The 12,025-nt window shown below is 39.6% G+C and overlaps 1 protein-coding gene across 1 annotated transcript; it reads left to right on the plus strand.

Moving 5' to 3' along the window:
- The first annotated feature begins 19 nt into the window (after nucleotides 1-19).
- On the plus strand, nucleotides 20-11,383 carry alkbh3 (alkB homolog 3, alpha-ketoglutarate dependent dioxygenase). The gene is made up of 10 exons (XM_080028000.1): nucleotides 20-112; nucleotides 2,303-2,388; nucleotides 2,586-2,695; nucleotides 3,102-3,136; nucleotides 3,314-3,361; nucleotides 4,029-4,132; nucleotides 6,020-6,108; nucleotides 6,883-7,092; nucleotides 7,769-7,867; nucleotides 9,810-11,383. The coding sequence occupies exons 2-10, from the start codon at nucleotides 2,313-2,315 to the stop codon at nucleotides 9,951-9,953; spliced, it is 915 nt and encodes a 304-aa protein (XP_079884126.1). The 5' UTR covers nucleotides 20-112; nucleotides 2,303-2,312; the 3' UTR covers nucleotides 9,954-11,383.
- The last annotated feature ends 642 nt before the right edge of the window (nucleotides 11,384-12,025 follow it).

Raw genomic sequence — 12,025 nt, forward strand, 5'->3', positions numbered from 1 at the left:
GAATTGTTTTTCTGTAACACTCGGCATGGCTGTCAAATCACAGGCGTTGTAGATTCTGCAGAGTTGTCTCTTCTCTGTTGGCTGTAGTTTCGCGTTTTATCTGCATTTTTTGGTAAGTTTACAAAGAGTTGGCTCAACATTACAGGCCGGTATTTGTTTTAAGTGTGTCCTTAAAAAAAAGGGTCTATTTGAGTCACTTTCAGTAGGTCTAGCTAACTTAGCATAGCGAGCTATCTCAAGAGCTCAAGGTTTTGTTTTAGACCAATTAACAGACGAACTTATCCGATTAAATCAATGAGGAAAATGTATTTAAAGGGTTGTTTCAGAAATGCATGTTACGCTAAGCTACGCAATTTCAGGATATACATTAAAAAAAATGCAAGGTACGAGACAGACAACACATTAGTTCAGCTAGCAGGGGTTCTCAAACTTTTGATAGCTGAGTGCCAATTTAGGAACCCAACATTGGACCGGGGGCCGCCGAATGGCCAGCGTCTTTGCATTTTTAAAGTTTACATGTATTGGTCTGCATCCAATAATGTGTAATTAACACATTTTAATTAATAAATGAAGGGCTAGGTTTCATTTCAACATTGGGGGGGGGGGACACATTAAAAGCGGAGGTCTGGGGGTTGTCCCCCAGAAAAATTTGAGGTTCGAACACTTAATTTTGTGCATTTTGGTTAATTTTTATGCAGTAATTTGTGTCTTCTGTATTTATTTATGGTGGACTAGTTAAGGAAAAGACAACTAGCTCCCATTGACACACATCTAATGGAATATAAATCAGTAAGGCACGGAGGCATTCTGTATTGCATTCAAATATTTATTCTACTTTATTGTTCAAAACTTTCTGCACATTGAAAACGTATCACCTTTTGGAGTGTTTTTTTGTATGACTCACTACTCATGATGCAGCAGCAGCAGTGTTAACTATTATGACACTATACATTGGAAATAAACAGGGTGGGCTATCAGCAGTCAACTAGGCAGATAGTTCCATGGCTATCAGCAGCTAGCTAACGTTAGCTTGTTAGCTAAACTTTAGGCAAAAGAGTTAGAAACCAGATAATGTTAGCATCCATCCTTAGACACTTGACCTAATCTAATTCACCTTGAAGGTGAGAAAGTGCATCGTATTGGGCTTGACAAGCTCACTATCTAACAACTTACATTGGGACCACTACACTGCCTGCTGCACTGCGGGAGGCTGACCAGCCGTCTGCAACGAGAGGCAGAGGCCAGCCGAACTTCGCAAGTTTAAGATGGCACGGTCCACTGTAGGGGTGTCATTATTAATAATTGGGGAATGAATATAAACATTTAGGAGGGATATTTAAGCATTTCGACCCCTGTACTGTTTTTACTGTTACGGGGGACGCATCCCCTCCGTCTGTTTCAATTTTTTTTTTTTTTTTTAATAATTCATAATTCAATGCGGGCCGCCAGATATGTTTGGGCCGCACTTTGAGAACCACTGAGCTAGTGTAGTAAATTAAAATACCATGGCTTGGTGTTTTGGGTTTCAAATGTCAGCAACAGTGCAACTTAAATGTCAGTGCTATGGTTTTTGTGCTATAGGTCGAGCCAAAAAGCGTGATTTTGAAGAACAGTTCTCATACAGGTTAGTCTGGCTTGACCACTTCAGCCAGCGTCTATTAAGCGCTGGCGTCGGCAAACAACGCTACGCCTCCATTGGCTGCTTCCCGGGGTTAGCCCCGCCGTAGATGATTGTGATTGGTTTAAAGAAATAAAAACAGGCCAGCCCAGTTTCCCCCCGAATAGACGGCTCTAAACGGAGTGCTTCCAGACCATACTACTTGCTGTAGTTTGGTCTGGCTTTGCGAGACTACATACAGGTTGATGGCAATGATCTGTTTTGCTCACAAACTCTCTCTAACTGTGCAGTAGAAAGATTCTGCGAGTAAAATAAATAATGATATAGAAGCTATATTCAAATGAATATAATATAAAATAGAATAGTATTAGAATGGATAAATATATTTCAAGCAGACAAACTACAAAGCACATGCAGAGTTGCACCGTATATGAAAATAGACCTAAGGAAAGTCACGAAATAGACAGAAGATTCAGAATCCGGTTTATTGCCAGTACAGGTACATTCATCACACATACAAGGAGTTTGCAGTGGTTTGATGGTTCACACAATAAGCACACACATAGAGAACATAACTAAAGGCAGGTGAAAAAAAAATAGTGTAAATAAAAAGTTTGCAATAAAACATATTATAAAGAATTGAGCATTGGTTTCCATGTTGATGAAAGCTTGATTCTTCTGCAGATGTGATGTGATGTCGGATAAACGCCAGCGCGCCAGAGTCCAGGGCTCCTGGGCCAAGCCACTGCCCAAACACTCGGCACCAGCAGGTCAATTAAGTTATTAATGCAAACTGTGGTACTGTCTTGAATCGTTAATGTGTAGCTATTGTGAAATAAAGTGCTGTGTGTACTGTGACATAAGTGCTCTAAAATTCTGTCTACTTTCATTTGCTTTACTGGTACTTTAATGTGCAATATGACTCTTTCTAATGTGTGTCTTCTTATTGTGTGTTTTTATTTACCAGGTGCGGTGCCAAACAACCAACAATCCAAAAGTGTCAACCCAGCTCCTGCTTCTTGGGGATCTGGGACTCAGAAAACTCCCAATACGTTTGAGTTTCACCAGCCCACCAAGGTAGAGAAGAAAAAAACATTAAAAATAATAAGTCACCATTGAAATTTGGGGTTATTTAATTGGTCTTAGTAACCATGAGGTCGCTGGTTCGATCCCCGGCACCGGACAGGAGGGTCTTATTAGTAAAACTAGTGGTGGCTGGTATTACATCTACTGTGCCCACCATCTCTACCATTGTGTCCTTGAGCAAGACACTTAATCCCAAACTGCCCCAGGGGTGATGTACTATGGCTGACCCTGCGCTCTGACCCCCTCTGAAGATTGGTAACTTGAGAGGGGATATGCAAAGAACGGATTTCAATGTACCTTGTATTGACCAATAAAGAAAGTTAACTTAACTTTAACAACATGGTAAACTGTCATAAGGAAATGCTCACTCTTTCTCCGTTTGTCTTTCTTCATGCAGCCAATTAGAGTTGTTCCACCAGAGAAGGTGATAGAGTAAGTTACACATTTCTTTCACCAGATGGATTTCTATCAACGTATTGTTTCATTTTACAGTTAAAACTTTAAATGTGTTTCTGTCTTTGATCTCGTAATGTTTTTTGCTTGTTATATGGTTGTACACTCTGCACATGTTGATTATCATACTGACATACTTCATTTTGTTCTTGACAGACAGGCAGGTGATCATGAGATTAGCCATGGACCATCAGGAGTGTCCAAGTAAGTGAGTGAGTGAGTGAGTGAGTGAGTGAGAGACAGATAGATAGATAGATAGATAGATAGATAGATAGATAGATAGATAGATAGATAGATAGATAGATAGATAGATAGATAGATAGATAGATAGATAGATAGATAGATGATAAATGTCAAATATGTGATTGGCTTTTATGTCCACTAGATGGCAGTCATCCCACAAGCAAAAGTTTATATAACTCTCAGCGGATGTCATTCCTCTTACACCATGTTGCCCACTTCATGTTTTAATAGACACTGAATGTACAATAGTGTGGATGTATATATAGCATACTGCACAACCAGAACATTTCATTTACGTTTTAAGTCATTGAGATGACGTAATGCAAAAAGGTCTAAAACGGTTTGAACTTCTGAACTCCTTCACAAGGTTTTGAAAGTGTAGAGAAAATATTTCAATTGGAGTGGAAGAATGAGTAAAGAAATAAATATCCATCAAAACAAAAAGACCTATAACATAAACTGCTGTCTGCTTCCTTAATCTGAACGTAATAAAGGAAGTAAGGCCTTAACCAGTCTTAACGAACAACAGCTTGAAAAACAAGTAAATTAGCAGAACAACATCCCTAATGTGTGTGTCTGTGTGTTTGTGTCTCTGTCTGTGTCTGTGTTTTGTTGTTCACCCGTCCAGACTGCGGCTGCTGCCTGGGTTTCTTCCCCAAGAAGAGGCGGACTGGATGTTCAGTTCGCTGTTGGCAGAACTTCCCTGGTCCCAGAAGACCAACTACAGACAGGGTGGGTCCCATCATGTGCAGTCTACGGGTCGGTACTACCAGGGGCTCAAGATTACATAGTCTGAAAGGGCTAGTAGCTGTCTGGTTACCCCACACACAGCTGCTTTGCTGTGCAGTGTTGAACTTTTGTGGTTCATATAAAGATAAGGAAGACTGTGCACATATCTGCAAAGGCTGCAAAATCCTCTAAATGACTTATTTGACCAATATAATGACACTGAGACATTTTCAGTGTGCATCTCGATTTGCATAGTGATTGGTAATTGATTGGTACTACACATGCCCTATTTGTTTGCATTCGATGTACACAATGTAAGTATTGGAAACTATACTTATAGTATACACAGCTAATAACGTCCTTAACAAATAGCATGGAACTTATTTCAACGACCTGTAAAACAAGATACCGAAATGTTAACCAGGCTTTACTGGCGTGTCTCTGCGAGCGCGTGTGTAAGTTGTGCAAAGGTTTCATTTCGTGAAAGCAGGTGTTTCGACAACAACACGTTTCCTTATAAAGTAAAGAATAAGTCGCACATTGTGAACCAGACAGACTGTACAGTGTTGAGCCACAGCCAGACACGTTTGCCACAGAATCGGCCTTTCTCTCAGCTGGCCCTCGTCCCTCATGTGTGTGTAACTCTGCGATCGCTCCGTAGCAGACACACACACACACACACACACACACACACACACACACACACACACACACACACACACACACACACACACACACACACACACACACACACACACACACACACACAGCATGGAGAAGACTAGTGAGCAAGATGATTTCTAAACACTTGACAATAGTTGTGTAATGTCAATCAATCACTCATCAGACCTCGTCAACAATGTCCACTTGACATTTGGGTTAAAGGTACAGTACAGTGTCTCAACGGAATTCACGTTTTTCAGGTTTGGTAGAAATGTAATATATAATATTCATAAGTATATAATTAGTGTATAATTTCTTGAAAAAAATTATTCTATTATAATGAGCATTTTATATGAACGTAGGAGCGGGGCGCGTTTCTACAGTAGCAAAGAACGGACAAACTTAAAGACCTTACGCGTTTTTTTATTTATATTGGGTGTGAAATGCACCTGTTTGAAGAGGAAGAAGAAGTTCTATAGAATAAATAACTAAATACATCTTCACCTCATCACTTGATATGGAAAGACTTGAGGCAGTGGTGGATGATGCCATCTTTAGTAACTAGCTTCTTGTCCTTGAAGGCCACCGTAGCTTCTGTACATTTTTCACTACTAGATGACCTTTAATACACACCATTAGAGAGGTAACTAGTAGCAAAATAATGATAACGCTTTACCATTCTCCTCTGCTACTTTATGTTCTGTTATTAATCCTGTCTTGACTCAGTTTTTCCAACCAACTCTGAAATTGGACCCTATGATGAATTAATATATTGTTAATCTTTTCCCTCTGATAGCATCTCTTCATGGAGAGAGAAATAAGGCTTTTTGAAAGTTGCTTAACGACCCACACTTATTTATAACTACAAGCTTCAGAGCTTTGCCTGAATAATTCAGCCCCATAAAAAGCGATGGCTGTCCGGGCAGTTTGTTTGGGTTTCACTGTGTTCTCGTACCAGATCGCCGGCCAAAATACACTAATGACCGAGAATTGGTTCTTGGAAGAGATCGGATTGTTCCAAGTGAAAAAGTGATACACCAAGACCAACTGACGGAGAGGAATCATAAATAGATGTTTACCTTTGCCTCACCATCTGCTAGAAATAGAGTCTGGTGATGATAAGCAGACAATCATTGTACATGTGTGTTGTTAACGTTTAACATTTAAGTGTGTGTGTGTGTGTGTGTGTGTGTGTGTGTGTGTGTGTCTCTGTCTGTGTTGGTGCAGGTGAGGCATACGACGAGCCCAGGCTGACATGCTGGTATGGAGAATTGCCCTACACGTACGCTCGCTCCACCATGGATGCTAACATGCAGGTACTATATGATAAACTTATTAAACCTTCCGTCCACACATATTATCAAAGCATTTACTTTGCATTAGTTTCCATGTTGTGTTTCTTATGGGGAGACACTGCAGGTGAACTGGTTGAATTCTTATACTTATAGATATCATCAGGAAACTTTATCAGTTGATTACTTGCATTAAAATAATAATTTTTAGTATTTAATATTTTCAGATTTTTTTTAATTAATGTTTTGCAATATCGAACTAATTTGCAGCTCTGAACCCAGAACTAAAACATTTTTATTTCATTTTTAAAACATATTAGTTGTCAAAGGTTTTCACAGAACAGATTTCGCGTACAGCCCTTTTTTCAACAATGTTTTTTCCTGCAGTGTGTTTCTTCTATATTTCACATTGGTTTTTTTATGTTGTATCTTTGTTGTTTAGACTTTAGATTGTTTCACTTTGTTGCTTTTTGTGTTGCTGTCTAGTTAAAGGTGCTCCGAGTAACTTTCAGTTTGAGTTCATTCTTGCTCCCCCTTTGGACAAAAGTGTTTTTACTACGCCAACTGTAGTTCCTGGGTGAGCGTACCCATGACAAAGGCATTAAAAAAAACTACATAAAAATAGCAATCTTTGCACTGATGATCTCATTGGCTGTTACATGTCCTTCATGATCATCAAAGGAAAAATTAGACTGTTTTAGAAATATCTAAAAGTTCCTCGTAGCACCTTTTTGTAAAGAAAAAAATGATTCTCTTGAATATCTTCTGAACTCTCTTTCTGTTTCCACCATCGTCCAGTGGCATCCTCTGCTGTTAACCCTCCGTGAGGCGGTGGAGAGAGTGAGCGGCCGCAGCTATAACTCTCTGCTCTGTAACCTTTACCGCGACGGCCATGACAGTATCGGTTGGCATAGCGACGACGAGGCCTCGCTGGGGGACAAGCCCACCATCGCCTCCCTCAGTCTGGGAGACACACGAGTCTTCAACCTCCGCAAGCAGCCGCCACCGGTGAGAAGATGCTAGTTACTTAGCAATGGTGCAGATATACAGTGTGTCCATTCTTACAATACGACTAGACAGCATTACAAAAGGAAGTTGTTTATATACTATTAGGGCCCTTAAAGGTGCAGTCACTAATTCTTGTTGTCAAAATGTATTTTTGTCAAAATCAGTGAATACCTCCTCTTAATCCGCTACCTGTCCGTACTGTGGGTGCGCTGAAAAAAATCAATTGTTAATACACAGCCTAGGCTCTGTAAACTGGCATGTAAACAAAGGGGGCCCACTGTAGCTACTGTAGCAACATGGCTGAGAGTGGTGGAGTGCAGAACAGCAGCGTAGGCGAGGTACTGAAAATACAGGACAAAGACAGAAGGCTTAAGTCGACTAATGTGTTTAGACTGAGCAGAGCATTTAAAGGCCTGTGGTCTGTTATCTCAAGTGTTAAGTTATACACTTCTAGGGAGGCAGACTTCATTAGTCAGGATGGAGACGAGTTGTGTTGGCATTTAGTCATGATTGACGTGCAACATAATGTGCCTTCAAATGAGCTTTTCATGTGTGTTTGGTTATGTGACGGTACAATGTACTATATACTGTATATATATATTGAGTGTGTGTGTGTGTGTGTGTGTGTGTGTGTGTGTGTGTATACATTGTGTTTTACTCTATGTCTATGCGTTAGGAGGAGAATGGTGACTACACTTATGTGGAGCGGATTCGGGTTCCTCTGAGTCACGGGACCCTTCTGCTGATGGCCGGAGCCACACAAGACGACTGGCAGGTTAGTCCCTCCAATCTATTGTAAGGGTGAAGGGTTAGGGCCCACGCAGGCAAAATGGTGACTCATACTAAAATCATCAATCAATGGACACTGGGATCCGGGCAGTGTGGAGAATGTATCGGCATACAGTCAGAATATTGTCATGTCACACATTGGTTTGAATGACATGATGACCAAATGTTTTGTAGGAGAAGGCAAGAAGATATGCTTTAGTATCTTTTGAGATATACTGTTTTTATGACACACGCACACACACACACACACACACACACACACACACACACACACACGCACAAACTATACATCTGTTTCTTTAGTTTATAGTTGTACATTTGCACTTGCAATTTAAAGTAGTTGTACATTCTTGTGTCTGTACTTAAAAAAAAATAATAGAAATAATTTCTGACATTTTTCTTTGTTTTTCTCAATTGCTTTTGCGATGTTATCTCTAAATGAACCCCCCTTGAATTTAATTGAAAGCTAGGCACAGTTTTAGCCTTTTTTATATGTTATATGCTTCTGTCGAGATGTCCTGTGATCTATGCTATATTGTCGCACTGAAACAAGTAGGTCAAACTAACAAGGCATGGGGGGGGGGGGGGGGAGTGATAACTACAGAGACAGTGAAAAGGTTTGAGTTTAAGGTCACAGGTGTTTTATGGCGACGCCTCCCGGAGAATCTCAACAAAAGTTTTAATCTCCCCTTTAAAGATCTTGCCAGAGAAAGAAGATCACACCATCCATTAATTCTCTGTCACCGTAGTTCCAGTCAACCTAATTAAAAAAAAAACAGGCTTAGTTAAGAAAAGGTTTGGGAGCTACATAGTGTTAAAATATTTAACTAAACCCGTCAATTCTGCTTAAGTCCTTCATTTCTTTAAGAAAATTAGATCAAGGGTTATTTCTGCATTGGTTGCAGATACGAAAACCTTTCACCTAATCTTTTGACATGTAGGTGATGGGAGGGTAAGTGTAAGGTTTTTTTTAAACGTTTGCTTAATTTTCCACTTCAAACCCAGACAACACACACACACACACACACACACACACAGAAACACGGGCGCACGCACGCACGCAGGCAGACAGACAGACAGACAGACAGACATGAGTTGAACTCGATTGATACAAAAAAACTTAATATCTGGGTTTTTCCTGAAGACATTTTAGCATTGTTTTTACATAAGTGAAGACTTTTAACTTTTGACCCATATGTCAAATGTTACGAAAACGGTGAATGTCGTCACATTTTGAGGTTGACCTTTGGTATGGAGCGCAGAGGTCCGCGACTAAATACAAACACCCTCGTGTTTAGGAAACTCAGGACTATTGATAGGGTCTTCTTTGCTTGATTCTTCTACTTGTTGGTTTACTCATTTCAGTTTAAATAGTTTTCTTTACTTTTGACCACATACAGTAGACTAGACTATGTTTTTTTTGCATATTTTCTTTGCATTTTTTTTTGCATTTTTATGCTTTATTGGATAGTTTGGAGAGACAGAGATGAAATGGGGCAAAGAGGGGAATTACACAGATTTGAACCCGTGGTCTGCTGCTTTTGAGGACTGAGCCTCTATGTCCGGGCACTTTAACCACTACACCACGAGCATCCCACCCAGACTAGACTAGATGTTTTGTATCAAAATATATATATATATATTATTTTTTAACTTTAATTCAGAAGTTTGTTAAGACAATATCAGATTCACAAGTTTGCTGAAGAGCAACCTGCACCAGTTTCACATACTAATCCTTTGATTTGACCTTGTGTTGCTGTACATTTCCCTTCTGAGGGACAGATAAAGGAATTTCTTATCCCTCCCTCTTATCAGAAATAAAATATCCTGTGCTGATTTGTTGGTATATTGCCGATGCAGAAATATATCTAAACATTTGATGTGTACATGTAAAATATATCTTTTATCTCTCTCTTTGTCTCCACCAGCATACAGTGGCTAAAGAATACCACGACCGCGGTCCACGCATCAACCTGACCTTCAGAACCATGTACGCCGAGCCGGAGGGTTACAGGCCCGGGACCAAGTTAGGGTTCCTACCTAGCAGCCGTAAAGTCCCCTCAGGTACTTAATACTGGGGAAGCTGTAAAAGTGTGCACAAGACTTTATTCTATAATTGTGTGTGTGTGTGTGTGTGTGTGTGTGTGTGTGTGTGTGTGTGTGTGTGTGTGTGTGTGTGTGTGTGTGTGTGTGTGTGTGTGTGTGTGTGTGTGTGTGTGTGTGTGTGTGTGTGTGTGTGTGTGTGTGTGTGTGTGTGTGTACGCACGTGTGTGTGCGCGTCATCGTCCTTATTCAGTGAGCTTTCAAGCTGTTTTGTCTGCTTGAAGTCTTGACGTCTATGCAAACACATCACAGAGTTACAGGCCACAGAATAAGTAAGAGCTTAAGCAGGGAGGGTTTTGCAGTTCACCTGTTGCATAAGTGAACCATAATAACACGGCACAGTCTTGTTTATCAGACATCAGTGTTTCCAGAGGGGCTAGCTAGGCAGTAGATAATGAAGGCTTTCAGGGGTAAAATGTCAACTTTGACTATTTATTTGTTCAGCACAGACCCTGGTTTATGTTAGTTTCAGACAGTAATTTGATAGAAATCTGGGTAGTGCTACTTACCAACCATGCAGTACATTGCTGTGAACGTTTGGTTTGTACTGGAAAGCTCCAAGGTTGGCGCTATCAGACATGGTGTTAACCAATTGAATGTTAATATTATTATATTTGGAAGTCAGTTAGGTTGAAGTTTTTATTTTTTGTTTAAATGTAATGAAAAGTGTCTTTACCAAACAACTGTGTTCTGTGTGCTCACTGTAAAATGCCTGAATGTGAATGCCTGCCTTGTTAGCACTGGGAGAACATTATAACTAAAAAGGTAAGAAACAAGTTAAGTGGCCACTTACGCCTATTACAGCTCCATCAGGAACTGGAATAGGTTCATTGTCCTTTTAGATTGGTCTGACCAGTCCCTCAAAGAGGTAGTTCAAATGTTCTTAAACCCTCTAATATGTCTTGAACCAGAATCGTGAGGACGTGCTTACAACAGTGTTTTCAGAAAGCATTAATGCGTAGTTTAAGTTTTGGGGGAAAATAACCTGCATACCTATTATAATTTACAAGGCGTTTAATTTATTATTATTTAAATTCAATTTTTTGATGGAAGAATTTGCAATTGTTTACACTTCATTTTGTTTTTGATCTGTTATGAAACAAGTGTTGCTGTATTTTCGAAGACTTTATATACATTTAGTTTATATTGTCTGAGGCACGCTATGTCAAATGTATCATTTTTAGGGTGTTCTAGATATTGATTTTGTTAAAACATTACAAGCTACTTTGGGTCATTTTCCTAACATCAAGTTGACGCCTAAAATGGTGTGAATTAATTGAGTGTCTTCAGGGGAATACACACTACTTTAACCCTAGACATGATGGAATATTACAGTATGTTTATTTTGTAACGCTAAAATACAAGGTGTTGTTGATTGCTTTGGTTCTGAAATAAACAATTATTTCTGTAAACCTTTTTGAACTGTGTCCTATTTAAAAAAAAAAACTGTAAGGTAACAGAACATTACCTAACCTTATTTGATACATAAAATTCAGCTTTGCAAAAATCCCCCTTCCTCTCCCCATGTCCACTCTGTCCCTAACTACTTCAAACTGTCTAATAAAGGTTAAAACACTGAAAAATTATCTTAAAAAAAAAACAAGTGCATTATGTTTGCAAAACACGTAAAGGGTGAAAGGTTTTTGCCAGGATCTTGATGAGACTGAAGAGATTACGCAACCATTGTTTGTATTCTACCCAAAAGATGTGATAAGGGTGTTTTAATGGAAAACAGTCCCTGGTCTTGTTTAATTTAAACCAAGTGCTTGCAGTGTTTGGGACAATCATGTTTTTAATCATGCTGGCTTAAATCCAATGCATTTGGGGGCTTGTGGTGTAGTGGTTAGAGATTGTCTCCAAATCTATCAACTCTGTTAAAGGTGCACTGTGTAATATGAGATCATCAAGAAAGTTCTACAAAGTTCTAGAATGCAACACTCCCTGGGCAACCCCACCCCTTTCGAATAATAACAGAAGCTACAGTGGCCTTCAAGGACAAGAACAATTCTAAATTTTAAACAATGCACCTGATGACATTCCA

The sequence above is a fragment of the Ammodytes marinus genome (assembly GCF_949987685.1).
Source record: "Ammodytes marinus genome assembly, chromosome: 5".
In the NCBI taxonomy this organism is placed as follows: domain Eukaryota; kingdom Metazoa; phylum Chordata; class Actinopteri; order Uranoscopiformes; family Ammodytidae; genus Ammodytes; species Ammodytes marinus.